Source organism: Peromyscus eremicus, chromosome 20, assembly GCF_949786415.1.
Source record: "Peromyscus eremicus chromosome 20, PerEre_H2_v1, whole genome shotgun sequence".
In the NCBI taxonomy this organism is placed as follows: domain Eukaryota; kingdom Metazoa; phylum Chordata; class Mammalia; order Rodentia; family Cricetidae; genus Peromyscus; species Peromyscus eremicus.
In genome coordinates, this window is record NC_081436.1 from 51,705,739 (window position 1) to 51,725,665 (window position 19,927).

The following is a 19,927-nucleotide window of genomic DNA, read 5'->3' on the forward strand; positions in this document are numbered from 1 at the left end:
GTAGCCTGACCCTCTAGGGCCAAAGCTGTATGACCTTCTCTTTTTGCCAGTTGCTTTCAAGGAGTAGAAAGGCCCATCACCTTAGGCATTTGCTCTTTTAACAAATTTAGATATCTACAAATTGAGTCTCCAATGGGAGGGTTTGTCCTCCAGACATCCATGAGGCTTCTTTTGAGTACTGATCTCTAATAGTGACCACTGCTTTTTTAACACCAACTTGAATACCCTCCTGTCCTGACATTTCCTCAGTTCTTCATTTCAACTTCACAGCAGAGTAAAGCCAAATTTTTGACCAAAATATCACAAAAATGGCCAATCCACAGCACAAATCCTGAGTCCTTGACCTTCTTTGAAATCCTATGAACTAGGTCTCACTTATCTGCCTTTAAGTCACAAGAAAGCCACACAACATTATTTTAATTCTATTTATAATATATATGGCTCTCCTAGACCTGTTTTCCTGTTGCAGTGATAAAATACCCCGATAATAACAACCAAGGATAGAAAGTGTTTATTTGGCTCACAATCCCAGGTTATAGTCCATCATTATGGAAAAGTCAAGGCACCAGAAACTTTAAAGAGCTGATCATAATACAATCAGAGTAAAGAACAGAAAGAATTCATGCATACATGCCTATTATGTTCTTATGGCAGATTCTTCACTGAGCATGAGTATATTAAGATAAACTCTGAGTGGGTTTAACATCAGAATAATTATGAAGATAATATGAGCATGTGTCAGACTTTGTAATCATTTTTATCAATTTCATTTGATATAGTAATTTTAACATCACTATGAGGTAGTACTTGGTAATAACTTCTTATTTGTAGGGATATTTTTTTCAGGTTTAAAGCTACTCAACTAATATCAGATTGCTAATAAGAAGCTAATTTGTTTTCCAATTTTAGATGCTAGAATGTGAGGTAGTTGTCACAGTCTACTGCTTTTCAAAAGCCTGAAAGCTTAGAAAAGATAGGCTCATTAATAGGAGGATGTGCAAGGTGAAGATAATTTAAGATAAAGTTAAATATCAGACATTTATTTGTTGTAAAGCATAAATTCATTACAGTTTAAGTTTTCTCCATGGTTCATTGAGATTGCCTTTGGAATTATGTATAATTGTACCCTTAAAGATCAAGGATTCCATAAATGAAATGAAAGAAAGTGGGGGAAAATAAGACATTAAGGTATTTTGAAGTATTTACAGAAGAAGAAATACCAGTTGAAATGACTGCCTTTAAAATATTTCATTATCTATTTCCTGGGACATATGCATAATATTAACCTTGAAGACCAAATTTCATACTTACTGGGAAGAATGATTTATAAAAACAGTGTGTCTCTACACTTAGTGGGCTGGAGAAATCTTGTGGTTCTGTTTTTTGGGAGAAAAATGTTTTAGACAGTATATAGTACTTTAATTCTCAGTGTAGCTCTCTGGATTCAGAGAAACCCAAATAGCCCAAGCTCAAAGGTGTTAACAAGAAAAATGTAAAGCTTATGACTGAGACATTTAGATCTTCTTGACTTGCTAAATTCAGAATTTGGAATATTTACAAGAAAATACTAGTAATGAGCTCCAATTTTTACCACAATGAATAATGTCTTTGAACACATAATCAGCCAAACAAGTTAACAATCCTCAGTTCTAACATCTCAATATCCAATGAACCTTGCAATGATATAGAAAGATTTCCATCTCACCACTTAAGGCTCATGGAAGTGTCTTCCTTAGCAAAACGTGTTTGGCAATTAGAGGCATTCTGGCGAAGTTTTTCTAAGATTTGTGGGTTCTTCAAAACAATAGAAGAGCAAAGGGAAGAAATAAATATTGCCTGGCTGCTTACATTTTCATCCATATTTAGATTCACATCCATATTTATCCAATTCATTTATGTGTTTGTCAGTTATCATTCCTCTATGATCTATTTTATTATTGTAATTTATAGCAAGTTCATGTTTCTAACACAGTGAATTTGCCTTTTCAGACAGTGAATACCCTGGGATATCACAGACATTCATCACTTACTGACAGTGATTCATTCTCAGAAATATATCATCACAAACTTCATCAGTTGTAAACACCATAGAGTTGTGTTTATAAAAATGTAAGGAGGACTTTGCTCTGAACATTTAAGCTACACTTTTTTTCTATCACCCTCAGATGACAAATCTCTAATACCAAGTATCATAACCATGTAAAGGCAAAGTCATAAGCACAATTTCACTATTTGTTCCATTATAAGTTATAGTACCATAGCCAATATATGGATTCTATCATAGACCCAAATATTACAAGGTTCATGGTTGTATTTATTTATTGACTCTTCAGCTCATTAATCTGAATTGATAAAATTGTTAAAATAGTGCCACAGTTATCTTTTACTATAATACTATCCCTGATATTTTGTCTTTGGTTTGAAACATGATTATATGCTTCATGCCTCCAGTGTAAATAGGCCATGTTTGATTTATTGTCATATAACATGTAACTATAAATATCAGCTTTCTCACATAATTTTAAATCATAGTAGGGAATTTTTTCAGCAGGAGATTTCCTATATATCTCTATTATTTTTAATGATTGTCAAAAGAAAGTAAAATTTTCAGAGAATTCCAATGCAAACATGTTACTATTATGAGACACCACTATGAACATGCCATAGATATAATATACCAACTAGTATGCTGAATGTGGAGAAACAGAATTTGATTGTGAGTCATAGCATTGATGAATATACTGTATGCTGAATATCCTTATGTTCCAGATATCAACAAGCACTTTGTTATCTAGCTTTCAAAATACTATGGAATTTTAGTAATACAAACACTTTTAATTTAAAAATAAATTTCTTGGCTCTCCTTCTTTCCCTGTCTTCTCGTCCTCATTTTTTCTCTCATGCATTTTCCTGTTCCATTCTATTCTATTCTCTCTTCTCTTTCTTCCTACATCCATGTTCATATTCACTTACTTTAATATCATTAAAAGCTTTACTATGTATGCTACAATAGTCTTTCAACTTAATGTGACGACTTTTATATTATTTGTTTTTCCAGGTAAAAGTTTTAAATATTATAATAAGTATATAAGTAATATTAAAATATATATTATTTAAATCACTTTTTTATTCATTTAGGGATAATGTAGATCAAATCTTCCAGAAATGGTATCATATAATTAGATAATGTTAAAGATATCATTCATATAGACTAACCTACTCTGATTATTTTAAAATATAACAAGATAGAATATAATAAGATAAAACAAAACTATTATATTGGAGTTGGACAAGACAAATAGAGGGAAAAGACCACAAGAGATGGCACAAAAAGTAGAGGTCACCTCATTCCCACATTCAGGAATCCCATAAAAACCCTAAAGTGGAAGTCATAACATATATGCTGAGGACCTGGTGCAACACACGCAGGTGCTATGCATGCTGCCCCAGTCTCTGTGACTTCATATGAGTTTTGATCATATCCATTTAGAGGGCCCTGTGTTCTTGTTATCTTCAATCCCTCTGGCTCTCATAATTCTTTCTGCTTCCTCTTCAGGGTTCTCTGAGCCCTGAGGGGTGGGATTTGATGGAGAAATCTCACTGAAGGCTGAGTGCTCCAAAGTATCTCACTCTCTGTAATAATGTCTGTCTGTGGGTCTTTGTATTTGTTCCTCTCTGCCACAGGAGGAAGCTTCGTTGATGATAGTTGAATGGCTGAGCAAGGCACTGCCATATGAATTTATCACAATGTCACTAGGAATCTTTTTATTGCTACGTTTTTTTTAAAGAACAGTAATATTTGGTTTTACTCTCAATCCTAGGCCTATATGGTCTCTGATTTTTGGTCAACAAAGAAGTTTAGGGTATGGGTTCCTTCTTGTGAATATGGCCTTAAGTCAAATCAGGAATTGGTTGGTTTCTCTCACAAGCTTTGTGCCACCCTTGTCCTAGCACACCTTGTAACACAAATCTTAAAAAGGTCTTAATAAAAACAAACCTGGAGCCAGGTATTGGGGTGAATGCTGAAAGATCAGAGAAGCAGAACAAGCCATAGCTAACCTCACCTTGCCAACTTCTCAGCTGATCCTGTTGCCTCAAACTGGGAGCCTCTGAGTCTTCATCTGAATTGATCTCAGCTGAACTGCTGCTAAAAGCTTAAAAGCCTCTAGTTCTGGTCCACATGCCTTATATACCTTTCTACTTCCTGCCATCACTTCCTGGGATTAAAGACATGTGTCTATCCAAGCAAAACATGAGATCTCAAGTACTAGGATTAAAGGTGTGTGCCACCATACCTGGCTCTGTTTCCAGTGTGACCTTGAACTCACAGAGATCCAGATGGATCTCTGCCTCTGGAATGCTAGGGTGAGTGCCACTACTGTCTGGCCTCTATGTCTAATCTAGTGGCTGTTCTGTTCTCTGACCCCAGATAAGTTTTATTAGGTTACACAATATACTGGGGGACACAATGTATCACCACAACACCTTGCAGGCAGGACACTATTGTAGATCAAAGATTTTGTGGTTGCCTAATGTTTATATTTCTTTTTTGATAGCAGACAGAGTACTTCCTGTAGCAAAAGTGTTAGCATGTAGGGGTGAAGGCTGTATATAGGCACCAGCTCAACTTCTTCATATTCAGTGAGTTGTGTAGGTGTTATTTTAAGCAATGTGCCCTTTGCTGTCAATTTGTGGAGAAGAACATATAGTCCTGGCAACCTATAGAATGTGCTGTTCGTGGATTCCTATAGGAACCTTAAGGCCAGTAACTCAATTATATGTAATCAAATCCTGATACTGACAACTTCATGGGTGACAAGAGATGATCATTTTGGACTGTTTCCCATTATTTGGCAATTTCATTTAGATTGCCTTCATAAATATATATATATTTTAGGAGGCTTCTACTATATTAGGTTCCTAAACTACCCCTCAAATGGCTCTTAATTTTAGCTGACTCTCCCCATATTCTTTCCCTAACCCACTTCTCCCCATTTCCTACTTGATCTTCCCATTTTGACCCCCAACCAACCCTATCTATCTATTCTATTTCCCTTTCATAAAGAGATCACTTTACCCTCTAGTCCCTTACTCTGTACCTGGCCTTTGTGGTTCTATGGATTGTAGCTTGGTTATCAATGACTTAATAGCTAATGTCCGCTTATAAGTGAATACATAACCATATTTGTCTTTCTTGATGTGGGATACCTCACCTAGGATGGTTACTTTTCTAGTTCCAAACTTCATGATGCTATTTTTTTATTTTATTAATTTGTTTATTTTATATTCTGAAAGTAGTTCCCCTCCTTCCTCTCCTTCCATTCACTCCACCACCTCCGTTTGCCCCCAAAATCCACTCCTCCTGTGTTCCTTTTCAGAAAGGGGCAGGCCTCCCATGGGTATCAACAAAGCAAGTAATATGAAGGTGCAGTAAAACTAAGTACCTTCCCTTGTATTAGAGCTGGGCAAAACAATCCAGTATGAGGATTATGTTCCCGAGAGCCAGCCAAAGCATTAGAAACAGCCCCAGGTCCCATTGTTAGTTAGTAGTCCCAAAAGTAGACCAAGCTACACAACTGTCACATATGTGGAGAGGGCCTAGGTTGGATCCATGAAGGATCCCTGGTTCTTAGTTCAAACTCTGTGAGTCCTTTGAGCCAGGTTAGTTGTTTCTGTGGGTTTCCCTATGTGGTTCTTGACTACTCTTGCTTCTGCCATCTTTCCTCTCTCTCTTCAGCAGAATTCCCTGAGCTCACACTAATATTTTGCTGTGGGTCTCTGTATCTGTTTCCATCAGGTACTAGATGAAGGCTCTCTGATGAGAATTACGGTAGTCATCATTCTCATCACGGGGAATGGCCAGTTCAGTCTATGCATCTACTGTTGCTAGGATTCTTAGCTAGGGTCATCCTTGTAGATTTTTGAAGGTTACCCTTGCATCAGGTTTCTAACTGACCCCAAAATATCCCCCATCCATTCATGTCTTTCAGTACTATCCCCTCATCCATCTCCCAACCCAATCCCCTAAGTTCTCATCTGCACCCACCCCCAGTCCACCTAGGAAATCTCTTCTATTTCCCTTTCATGGGGAGATCCATGCGTCTCCCCTTGGGTCCTCCTTATTACCTAGTCTCTTTGGGTCTTTGGATTGTAGTATGATTATCCTTTATTTTACAGCTAATATCCACTTATTAGTGAGTACATACCATGATTGTCTTTCTGGGTCTTGGTTACCTCACTTAGGATGATTTTTTTCTAGTTCCATTCACTTGCTTTCAAATTTCATGATGTCCTTGTTTTTAGCAGCTGAGTAATACTCCATTGTATAAATGTACCACATTTTCTTTATCCATTCTTCAGCTGTGGGTAATTTCCAGGTCCTGGCCATTATAAATAAAGCTGCTATGAACATAGTCAAACAAGTGTCCTTGTGGTATAATTCAGCATCCTTTAGGTATATGCCTTTTTTAATGGATGAGTAATACTCTGTTGTGTAAATGCACCAAATTTTCTTTCTCCATATAAATTCACATATTTTCCCCATTGAGGGACATCTACATTATTTCCAATTTCTGGATATTATGAATTGATCAGCAATGAACATGGTTGAGCAAGTGTCTTTGTTATAGAATGGAGCATCTTTTGGGTATATGCGCAAGAGTGGTAGAGTTGGATCTTAAGGTACATAGATTTCCATCTTTTCTGATGAACTAACATACTGATTTTCATAAATTTACACTCCCACCAGCAATGAAAGAGTGTTCCCATTGCTCCACATCATTGCCAGCATGAGCTGTCATTTGTATTATTGATCTTAGCCATTTTGACAGGTGTAAGATTGAATCTCAAAGTAGTTCTGATTTGCATTTCCCTGATGACTACGGGTGTTGCCCATTTATTAAGTGTTTCTCAGCCATTTGAGTTTGAGTTTCCTCTATTGATAATTCTATTTATATCTATACCCCATTTTTAAATTGTATTATTTATTTTCTTGATGCATAGTTTTTTGAGATCTTTGTATATTTTGGATATTAGTCCTCTAACTGGATGTGTAATTGGTACAAATCTTTTCAGATTCAGTAGACTGCTGCTTTGAATGGTGATATCTTTTGCAGTGCAGACGATTCTCAGTTTCTTAAGGAGCCATTTATTAATTGTTGTTCTTAGTGCCTATACTGTTCTGTTCTGTTCAAAAACTCTTTTCCTGGCAAAACAAGTTCAAGGATGTTCCCTACTTTTTCTTTCATTGGGTTCAGTATATCAGGATTTATGTTGAGGTCTAATCCATTTGGAGTTGAGTTTTGTGTAGGTTGATATATATGGATTTATTTGGACTGTTCTATATGCAGGCATCCACTATGACCAGCACAATTAGTTAAAGATGCTGTCTTTTCCCAGTGTGTGTTTGTGACGTCTTTATAAAAAATCATGTGTCCAGTGCTGTGTGGATTTATATCTTAGTCTCAGGTTGATTCCATTGATCAATTGATGTGGTTTTGTGCCAATATCAATACCATGTTAGTGTTGGTTTTTCATTTTCTTTTTATGATAGATTTGTAGTACTACTTGAAATCAGGGATGGTGATACCTCCAGTAATTCTTATTTAAGACATTCCATCATTTCACTTATGTAATATGAAACTTATATCTATCTTAGCAAAAATCCTAACTTATTACTGAAAGAACACATGTATTGGCAGTTTAAATGGTTTTCTTACAATTTAAATTTCTTTCAATTTTTAATCAATTACCTGGCAATTGTTTTAGTTCTTTGCATATTAGTCATTAATGTAAATTTTAAGTGATTCATTAAATTCACCCTCTAACTACTTACAGGTATTACAGAGTGAAACACTATGAAAGTTGCCCATCTTTTTTGTAAGACAAAATGTGACAAGGCTAATTTCTCAAAAGGAGGCATGAAACTGTAGTGATTCAATCTCTAACTGAGTAGACTCTGATGCGAAGTGACTCATAAAAGTGTAAATGATTCCAATGGAATAGAATTTCATGTGGATCCATGAAGTCACTAGCTCAGAAGTTATTATTTTCTGTCCATTATTGACCTCCAAAGTTAAAGAAAGCTCTGCACCTTATGCAAGTCTATGTGAAGTTTCTTTTAACATACAACTATTGTATAGTATATTTTCAAACAAAGCTGATATTATTTGAAAGCTTTAGAATATGAGAGCTGAAATTATATATGCAAATACATTTGCATTTCACCTGTATTCACATTTGCTAGGTGGTAAAATATCCTAACATATTATGTATAAAAGTATTTTTATAAAGCCATGTGTACTGCTTCAGACATTGTGGGAATTCACTACTACGTATTGTTAAATGATTATACTGTCATTTATGTTTTCCTCCTAGGAATATGTGATGAAGTGGCATAGTGGCTTGAGTGGCATTTTCCTTAAAAGAAGGGCTATAGAACAGCCATATTTTCTTTGCTGTTGGAAAAAAATGACAGCTCAGAAATCATCATAAGCTGTTTAAATTCATGCAGCTGACACGCACTGGGGCATAGAAACAAACTTATAACTTCTGACCCCAATCCATTTCTTCCCTCACTGTGACTTTCCATGAGACAAATGATTTTTTCAATGAAGGCAGAACTCATTTCTCATTCATCTTGGTGTCCTCATAAACCTACAGGGGTTTCTTGATAAGTGTGTGAGATAGATCAGAGCATGAATTTTAAAAACAACATAACTTTAAGTCACTGAGCCTTGAGATGGTTATGAAGTCACAGAATGAAAGGTGAGAAGGTAATGAAGAAGCATTTTCTACCATAGTTGCCAGTGCATTCACGGAAAAATCACCAACGGTTAGCAAAGCTAGTTCTCTACAGAGAATTACTCAAGCAGGGTGGAACTGTTTGCTGGGTTCTTATATAAAAGCTCTACTTCTCCCTTTACACATGCATACATCCCCAATTAAACTGTCTCTCTCTCTCTCTCTCTCTCTCTCTCTCTCTCTCTCTCTCTCTCTTCTTTCCCATGTCCACCTTCTGCTGCTCAGCAAATCTTGTGATTGGTGTGTGCTCTGTGTGGTCAGCCTACTAGATGACACATTATTAAAAAGAACATAAATTTGCTGGGTGGTGGTGGCGCATGTAATCCCAGCACTCGGGAGGCAGAGGCAGGCAGAGCTCTGTGAGTTCGAGGCCAGCCTGGCCTATAGAGTGAGATCCAGGACAGGCACCAAAACTACATGGAGAAACCCTGTCTCGAAAAATAAAAATGAAAACAAACAAATAAACAAAAAACATAAATTCTACCCTTCCTCTCCCAGTAGCCTGCAAATGCTAACAGTGCCTCAGCTGGTGGTGGATTACATGTAAGCTTACCTGCTCTCTATGCTGGGCTCTGGCCTAGCTGTAGCTTCTTCCCATCACAATGATAGTTCATATGTGTTCATATGAGTTCATATGTGTATCTGCCCTTTTTTTGTGTAAAATACCATTTCCTTGATGGAATCTATCCACTCTGGCTCTTAATATCTTTCTTCCCTCTATTAATCAAAGATAATAGCTTTTGGGTGAGATAGGAATGGGCAACTCAACTGATTAATTGAATAGGTACTTACCTAGGGCTTTTAAATGATAGGCATTAGCTGAAGTATGAATGGTAGAACAGTGAGATCACCAAACGGTCTGCTTGAAGCTTAGAATCCAAATGAGAAATAAAGACACTAATTAAATATTACCTATAATAGAAATTAATAAAATAAATAATTCATATGAGATACAGATCTTCATGTTTTTCCAAATCAAATCTTACAGGAGAGAGAAAACAGAAGGCACTGTAAATACTCAGGATATAACTATCATATTCTTCCTTCACTATTTAAAGTGAAACATGAAAAGAAATCTCTACATACATGTCATTTCAGTGCACACTGATTGTTTAAGAATAACTGCAGACTACAAGCCTTTGCTATAAAAGAATTTTCATATTATCTTTCTCTATTATATTGGATGATTACTGATAAAAATATCTAAAGACTGCCTAAAATAGATTATTTATATATGTGTGTGAGTATAAATTTGTAGTCAAATATATATAATTAATATGTTAATACTGCATGTAAAATGTTTAATGGTTTAATAAGTGTGATAAAGACAAAGAAAGGCTGAACTGGGAGTTCATTAGAAAAACTAGATGTTGGTCTGTGATTAGAGATGGTCAGTGGTTAAGAGCACTTGTTGCTCTTTCAGAACACTGTAGACCAACAAATCTCTCCTACCTGATAGTACCTGAATAATCAGTCAGAGGCTTAATAGTAATTACAATGTATTTGGTGTATGGCTCAGGCTTATTGTTAATTAGCTGTTTTACTTAAATGAACCTCTTTCTATTAATCTATGTACCTCCAGATGTCTCATGGCTTGACCTGTGTTCTATTACATCTTGCTCCCCTGACAGTGCTCAGTCTCCACTGGCTCCACCTTCCTTCCTTCTCCCTGTAACTTTGCTTGGATTGTCCACCTGGCTCTCTTCTGCCTTGCCATAGGCCATAGCAGCTTCTTTATTAACCAATGGTAGCAACACATATTCAATACAGAAAAACCTTCCCACAGCAGAACACTGTGGTTTGATTCCCAGCACCTACACGGTGACTCAAAACTCTCTGTACCTCCAGGTCCAGGGAATCTGATGTCCTTTTCTGGCTTCTATTTGTATGTACCACATGGTACACAGACATACATGCAGGGAAAAAAAAACTCACCCACATAAGTAATACAAGAAAGTAATTTAAAAAAAAAATTAGAAATAATGCCTTAGCCTTAGAAAGGAGTTCACTGTTAACTTGATGAAAGTTCTTAAATGTATCCCTGTCCATCCTGGGTTTTTTTTTTCCTGTAATGAAAGTTGTATGTTCATCCAATGTAGGGATTTTTTTTTAAATAGTAAACAAGTAAACATTGTGAAAAATGTTCTGAATCCATGAGTTTCAGCGTAGTCACTAGGTTCCAAAAGGATTCCATGGTTAATTACAGGGTGCATTGATATTTATGTAGATACTTCATGTTTCTAAAGTAGAAAGGAAAGCTGGGCACTAGCTGCCATTGCTGGGACTATTCCTGCCAATGTAATAATGTAACAACACAGGTGTATCTGTTTGTGACTGTGGGGCTTCAGTTCAAGTTGAATTTCGTGGAGTGAAATTCAGTTGCTCAGGGCTACAATTTTTTTTGTGTGTGAAAGTTTAAGATGCTTTGTTCCTCCCTTTCCCAGTTTCTCCTAGATCCCTGACATTACTTGGCTTATATTCTGCTTCCATCTTCAAAGGCAACAATTGTATCACTTTCACAGCTGATTCTGTAATTTTATCTTTCTCTCTAACCACTGCCTCTATTTTGTGAATTCCCTGGAGCTATTCAAATAAGACAGCATGACATTCAACTCTGTAGTTCTTGATTATGTCTGTAATGTTCCATTAGCCATGTAAGGTGAAATATTAAAGAGTTCTGTAGATCTAAGACTGGATTCAAAGAACATCAGTCATAGGCTATATCAAATGCAATTGAGTTGTCTGGTTTTGATTTTACAAGGTTTCCTGATATACCTGTACATTAGAAATATTTGAATTTCACTTTTTCTGAGAATGTTTTTTTGCTTGTTGTAGAAATACAATCTACACCCTTCAATGTGAGAAATACTTTATTTTTAAGATTTATCTGTTTTTCTTTTTTTAACTAAAATATAATTACATAATTCCCTTTTCTTTCCTCCCTCTGATCCCTCCTACGTACTATGTATACTTCCCATTGCCTCCTCCCCAAATCTTTTCTGTAATACACATACACACACACACACATACACACACACACACACTTTTCTGTTATATAATATATATGTATAATATATACTGGAATCATATGTGAGTGTGTGTATTTATATGTATGTATATATACATACATGCATAAATATGTAATGCCAGTTGTTCAGTTTATATAATGATACTTGTATGTATATATGATTTCAGAGCTTACCACTTGGTATTGGTTAACCAGTTAGGGAGCTCATCCCTGGACGGCAGCTGGTGTCTCTCCTCTCTGCCTTCCTGTCCTTTCCTTTTTCCTCTCTGCTAGTCCCACCTATACTTCCTGCCTGGCTACTGGCCAATCAGTGTTTTATTTATCAAACAATCATCCACAGCAAGTTATATTCATATCTTGGCAGAGCAGAAACATTTAAATTGAGAAAGTTTTAGTGATGACACTGACTGTTATCATAGAGCTTTCATCCAATAACTGATGGAAGCAGATGCAGAGATCCGTAGCCAATCACCAGGCCCAGCTCTAGGATTCCAGTCGAAGAGAGAGAAGAGTGATTCTATGAGCAAGGAGGGTCAGCATCATGATGGGAAAACATACAGAGACAACCAAACAAACTAATGGAAACACATGAACTTTAGACCAACAGCTGTAGAACCTCCATGGGACTGGACTAGGCCCTCTGTATAAGCGAGACAGTTGTGTAGCTTGATCTGCATAAGGGGCCCCCTGGCAGTAGTATCAGGATCCATCCCTGGTGCATGAGCAGACTTTTTGGAGCCACTACCAATGGTGGGACACCTTGCACAGCCTTGAGGCAGGGAGCAGGGCTTGGACCTGCCTCTATTGAATGTACCAGGCTCTGCTGACTCCCCATGAAAGGCCATACCTTGTTGAAAGAGAGAATGGGGGGTGGGTTTTGTGGAGGAAGGCAGGAGGGGCAGGAGGAGGGAAGAGAGAGGGATCTGTGATTGGTATGTAAAATGAATAAAAAATTCCTTAATAAAAAAAGATCTAGAGAGCAAACATCTACTTAGTGGATAATAAATAAATAAGGGATATTCATAGATTGGAATCCTGCATAACAATGATTAATGATTCTATTTCATTGTCATAGAACAAATATACTATTAAGTCAAAGAATCCAGAGGCAGCATAATTTTTACATGTTTCAGTACATATAAATCATTTAAATGTGAAAATCTATTATTTGATAGAAGTCAGGATGATGTCTGTCTCTTTGGAGGGACAATAAACAATGGAACATGAAACCAGAATTCAGTGTTATAAGCAATGTTTTATTCCTTAATCAGAAATATGTCAATTCAGCCATTTGTATACTTTTTATTTATGTAAACTTTTCTGAAGTACAAAAGTAAGAAAAAAATTGTAATCATACTACATATTCGTTCACATCCCTTTCAATCAGTGCTTGCCCACATTTAAAAGGTATATTTACCTCAGATATGTAGTTAAGCTTATTTAAAATTTCAGCTTGGAATATTATATCTAGCTAATGCTGACTAATAATTAAAATTGACAGTATTGGTTCTGTAAGAATAATTGAAAATGTATGATAGCAAGGCACAGGAAAGCTTGCAGGTGGAGTAAAGATTACAGATGTTAAAACAGGAGATCTGTTTAATGCAATTTAATTGCATTAGAACTTAAAAGTAGAAAGCTTTCTCTACTTGAAGACAGAAATCAGCTGAAAGGTGAAGCCAACAAGAAGGAAAGATTAGCAGAAAGAAAGAACCATGAGTTCCAGCTCAAACGATAAAGGAAGTAGGCCACAAAAGAAGTAATGGATACAGACAAGGTCCTGAGTCTGAGAACAATTCAATTCTTCAGCCAATGAGGGAGCAGAGAGCTTAATTCCACCACTGCGTGAGCCGAATTCTGCCAACAGCCTTATTGCTTTGAATTAGAGGCTGATACAGTTCAGAGCCTTCGGAAAGCCATTAAGCCTAAGGGACAACTTAACTGTAGCCTGTGAGACTTTAAGCAGAGAATCAGCTGAGCTGTGCTCTAGGCAGGCCTGTATTGAGGTAATAACAAGCATTCTGTAAGTTTGTGGTAACTTGAACCAGGGATTCAAGCGTAATGCATCTATTCCTCATTATCAAAGTTTTGCAATATGTGAAACCTAAGGACAATATCATCGAATTCTAAAGTATCTTGGTCACGCTGAGAATGCTACCTGATGTTAATACAAGTGAGATATGCTTTGGTAACCATATAAGTACAGATGTATTATATGCTTCTGATAGCAGATACAACTCTAATCATGGGCCTAGAATACAACTCATAAAATTAAGATCTGGGTAGAACGTGTAGTTTTTAAATTCTTTGAGTATAAGTATGAGGACCTGATTTTTGAATTTTGGCACCCACGTTAAATCCAGAAGTAGCAGCGCATGTCTGTAACACTAGTGTTGAAGGGCAGAACATTGGAATATAGGAAGATACCTTGAACTCTGGCTAGCCAGACTCATTATCAGTGAGTCCTGGGTTCAGTGAGGAAGACCATGTTCCCACAAATAAAGTAGTTAATGATCAAGGAATATACCCAATATTGATGCTTGGTCTCCACAAGCACACATGTGCATGAGCAAAGACATGTGCAAACATACTCTCCTGGTGCACATATAAACACACACACACACACACACACACACACACACACACACACACACACACCTCATCAACTGTTATTTTACAAAATGGCTTATATCTTAAGGGATGTGGCTTACATAGTAAGAGAACCCTTCAAAGTTATGACTATGTCCTGGAATGTAAAGAAGCTGCTAGAAGATTTGCAAGTCTTTTATTGAAAAGATATTGGAAAAGCTCTAAAGAACCCAAATATGTCTTAATATTAAGATAAGTTAACAATGTTGTTTGTGCACACATGCTATGCATTCTTTAAAACCACGGTTCTCAAAATATGATGCTTTGAGCTCTGAAGGTAAAGAGATATTTTCTTTTTTCATTAACTTTTTTTCTCATGTTAAATATTATTTTCTTTAAGCTATTGCCAGTTATTTAGTACAAAATTATAATGATTAAATTGGTTTTCTTCCTGATGTGTTTTTTGTTTTTGTTTTTATTCTTCTCTCATACATTGCATCCCAAATTCACCCTCAAGGTCCACAGTTAAAACAATCTCCATTAATACTTCTGGATATTATTTGCCATTTTTATTGCATTGACATTTCAGGCAAAGTACAAGAAGAATAACGACACTTAAAGCTGCTGTTGTGATATCATAGCTCAATTAGTGGCTTAGGATGAATCTTAGTAGTCACTGATCATTTTATCATTTGCTGATATTAAGAAATAAATAATCCAGTTGCAATTAAGTATGTCATATGCTATTAATGAATTATGACTGTAACTAACTAGTTACAAATAACTAATTTCATTAAAACTTCACCATATATCAGTCCTAAACAAATAATACAACAAATAGGAAATATGCATAAAAACACCCTAAAGCCTATGGAAGTTGTGTGCTGTCTTAAGGAGAAACAGATACATATTTGGGGTTGGTAGTTCAGTTAGCTACTTTCTGTCATAGAATACCATTTGTACCTGAAAAAATGACTATTTTAAACTATTTAAACTTGAGTGTTTAATTTCTACTTTCTCCTATATGCTTTTTATCTCTCAAGTCTTACATTGATAGTTCAAGGACATTGACCTACACATACATTATAACCATCACACAAACTGTGTATTTAACAAAATTTTCTTATAAAGGATCACTTTCTAGTACTAATGGCATACAATAATTCTAATTCTTACAATTCTCATTCTTAGAGTTTGAACTAATGAAAATTTTAATATAAAAGATATTGTTGATAGTCAGGAGTGGTGGCATATGCCTTTAATCTTAGCACTCGGGAAGCAGAAGCAGGCAGATCTCTGTGAGTTCAAAGCCAGGATGGCTAAGACAGCCATGGCTGTTACACAGAGTAACCCTGTCTCAAAAAACAAACAAACAAACATATTGTTGATAGACATTACAAAAAGTAATGCACATATACTTACATTATTAAATACATATTTGTATATAATTGTACGTTGATGGCTAATTTATAATTGGAAAGAAATGTTCTATGCATGAATATACAGAAAAATGAACTTGATAACATGACTGCTAATTCCCCCAGAAACCCTATGATACTAATGATTGCATCACTAAGAATTCCATTTTACCTTTTAGATTAACAGGATTCCACCTACCACCACCAGTGACAAGTACCAAATCTGTGTTCTCACTACGGTTGACCAGTGACTTTGCTGTTAGTGCTCATGGATTTAAAGTATATTATGAAGGTAAGTGATGGTACTATAAAAGATACCAATTCCCACTTCAAGGTATTTATACCAGAATTCTCCAAGTGTGATGATGGAAGACTAATTACCACAAGAATCATAAAGCGTGGTACAGCTCATCTAATTATCTCAAATCTTATGAAGAGATGGCTTTTTTAAAATAAAATATTTATTTGTTTTTATTTTATGTGTGTTTGCCTAAATGAATGTATGTGCACCATAGATGTGCAGTACCAGTGGTGGCCTGAATAGGGTATCAGAATTGCTAGCCCCAAGGAACATGCTTTCTTATCAATCACTAATATACTATAAATGGCTAGTGTTAGTGGATTTTATTTTTTCACATCCAGGCTATGCTCTCAACATTGGGACAACTTTCCTCTGTTTCCTTAAGAGATAAGAATTAAATCAATATAAGGTTTTAATGAACCACATTTTAGAGTAAAATACAGTGTGGTCAAAGAGTAATAGGATTATATAGAGAAATCTAAACACTGTTGAGGACGCTGAAATATATAGAAATACATATTTTTATTTTTAAATGAATAAAATGTCTAATGATAAAAGTAATCTATCTTGAATATTTATCATAGAAATCATGGACTTATATTTTTTTCATTATTCAGAAAGAGTATTTACATTATATAAGGAAGTCTGTCCCCTTAATCACAGTAGTATTCTATCAGATTTCAATGTTTCTTTCTAAGACTATGTTTTCAAAATTTAGCCGGTCAGATCTAACATTGCCATTAATATATATACAAATAAATACTTTATTATTATTATTTCTATGCACAATGCAGTACTGAGTGACATCACTGGACAGTTTCTTCTAACCTATATACTAATGCAATGTATAATAGGATGTTTATAGAACATACTAGAAAGCAATCACAAAAAAAACTCCACAAATCCAACAACACAAATTTAAACATTTTACATCTGAGAAAGTTACAAAATAAATGTTATCTGAGCCAGTGTTTTATTTCTTTCTAGAAAATATATTTTACCAGAGAAATAAAATAAAATATTAAAAAATAAAGTATGCATCATAAATAATATCCTATGTAGAAGTTCTAAAGACAGTTTTCTACTGCATACATTTCTGAACTTTTTTGTCTTTCAAGAGAAAATGAATTCAGAGACATTCTTCATTGTAATCATTTTTGTGAAGTATTTTTCAATAGCTAAGTATTTTTTATTAGTCTTGGCAAGTTAATTCATATATATTCATTACTACCATCACAAAACTTTAAGTGTAATTTTGACAATACTTAGGATGTTAGGAACCCAAATATTTTCTAAGTGCTTTTTAAGAAAAATTTTATATCCTATTCATTAAGCACAAAGTTATTTTTAGGTTATTTTACACTCCAGACAAGTACAATGTATTGAAAAATATAATAACAGGTGGTGAATTTTGATGTTAGCATGTTTTCTGGTTTGGCTGTCAAGTTTTATAAATTCGTTTTCAAAAATATCTAAATAGCTTTAATTGTTATTATAAATAGAACTCTCTATTTCTCAGTCTGTCATAGTTAAATTTCTGTCATCTTTTTTCTAGAGGAGAAATTGACACTAGGTTTTCAAATGCAATTTTGAAATGTTTTAATTATAAACATATGACAAAGTAAATCAGGTAGCAGTGAAAGATTGGCCACCACACTCTGATTATCATTGCTGTATATCATGTTCTAGAACTGTAATAACAACTTACCATCATTTTCCTAGTCTAGTATGAGACAAATATGCAGTCCTGTCGCTTTGAGGTGGAAAACCTTAATGATCTCACTTGGGTTACTTGTTTAGGGTCTCATGAAGTGGTGTAAAAACATGAGCTGAGCTCTCATCAGAAAGTACTGGAAAATCTCAACTTCAAAGCTTATTCTTTTTGCCATTCTGTGATATTATCCTTCAAGCTTGTGGAACTGATATGTGTGCTTCTTATGAGTTGGAAGCCCCACATATCTACTCCAGATACGTCCCCTTTCACCGTGATTCATGTGTCTCAGCACCAGCCACTGGCTCACTGAACCATTCTGACAGTGGTACTGTGTATTTTTCGTTAGATTTGTTTACTGCCATGTAATAAAACAAAAGATTGTGATAATCTTCTCCAAATCTCACATTTCTTCTCCTTGAATAGAACTGAATTATCAAACAGTACTAATCAATTTCTCCAATATAAAATAAATGGCCGAAAAACATAAATCCAACTGTGATCTTCACCAAAAGTTGTAGCTGGTTTTTTGTTTGTTTGTTTGTTTGTTTACTCTTTGTACTCTTTGGGGGCCTGCCACTACTCAGCTTCCAAATAAACATATAGAGACTTATTCTTACTTATGAATGCCTGGCCTTAGCTTGGCTTGTTTCTTGCCATCTTTTCTAACTTAAATTATCCCATTTCTCTTTTACGTTCTGCCTCTGGACTTTTTACTTTTCTCTATTCTATATACCTTTATTTCTTATTCCATAGCTGGCTGTGTGGCTTTGTGGCTGGTTCAAGGTGTCCTCCTATTTATTCTCTTTGCATGTTAACCCTGTTGGTTATTTGCTGCACTCTTACCCTGCGAGGAAACATCATGAAACACTACAAAATCCACTAACATAAGTTTTATTAAGATCAGATAAAGAGACGGAGGTGTACAAGCCTGTGAAAAGACATGTGAGTAAAGATGGAGCCGGGAATCATGGTGCCAGCTTATAAAGGCTGGGCCGCACCTGCGCACACAGGCCCATGTGGCTATTCCACGCATGCATATAGATCACATGGTTGTGCTGGCTGCATGCTTTACACAACCACGCAAAGCCAAGAGAGGTCCTGGTCATGCGAGACATTTTGACCCAGAAATGACTAGGCGGAAGTGACTAGGTCCACCAGGCATGTGCAACCATGCCCAACCATGGGGGCGTGTTGTGAATCCATATCAAACCCTGACTATTTCTCTCTCCTGCCTAGCTATTGGCTGTTCGGTTCTCTTTTAGACCAATCAGGTATTTTGGACAGGCAAAGTAACACAGCTTTACAGAGTTAAACAAATGTAACATAAAAGAATGCAACACATCTTTGCATCATTATAGAAATATTTCACAGCATAAAAGAATGTAACACATCTTTAGCTAATATTCACAAGAAGTTTTGTATTGTTACTAACTTTATTATGCTACTATAGATCATTAAATTAAAGCAATGTAGGGTGAAGTCCCTGTTTTTTTAATAATATAGACTTTAGGAAGCTCTTTGTAATGTAATAAAAATAATTTTCTGTTAAATTTCTTAGAATCAAACTTTGAATTTTGAAATTTATACACGTTATTTTTGATCTTAATATCCAGCTTTTTATTTCTTCATTTTTCCTTCTTTTTATCTAATATTAGCTTACATTTCTTTTTGTATAATATTAAGGACCAGTCTTAATATTATACTACCCCAGGGGGCCCAGAAGTGACACTACCAGCAGCATGGGAATGAATCTAGATACACTGAGTTCTTTAGTCTGTTCGCTTTATTCTTCTAAGTCAATTCTATCTACAGTTTCACCCTGTCCTCACATTCAGCTCCTCTCTGTGCCCAGTTATCCTGTTTTCATAGTTTTAGTAAACTCCCATGCTTTTGACTTGATCTTTCTCCTCCATCCCTTTGTTCTCCATCTATATCCTTCCTGGCTTCTTACACCTGGCACTGATAAACTCTACAAGAGATCTGCTTTACCCCCTACTGAACTTCTGTCTTCCTCTCTTCTCTCTGGCCATGTGGTTCAGTGTCCTCTGTTCCTGCCTCACCCTTCACTCTTCCTC

General features: G+C 35.7%; 1 protein-coding gene across 3 annotated transcripts in view; it reads left to right on the forward strand.

Annotated features, from left to right (window-relative positions):
* Csmd3 (CUB and Sushi multiple domains 3) overlaps positions 1-19,927 on the forward strand; it is a 1,140,535-nt gene that overhangs the window by 153,209 nt on the left and 967,399 nt on the right. For all 3 annotated transcript variants that reach the window (XM_059246844.1, XM_059246845.1, XM_059246847.1), the window contains exon 3: positions 16,017-16,129. In XM_059246844.1, coding sequence (XP_059102827.1) covers positions 16,017-16,129 — 113 coding nt within the window. The remainder of the gene's footprint in view (positions 1-16,016; positions 16,130-19,927) is intronic.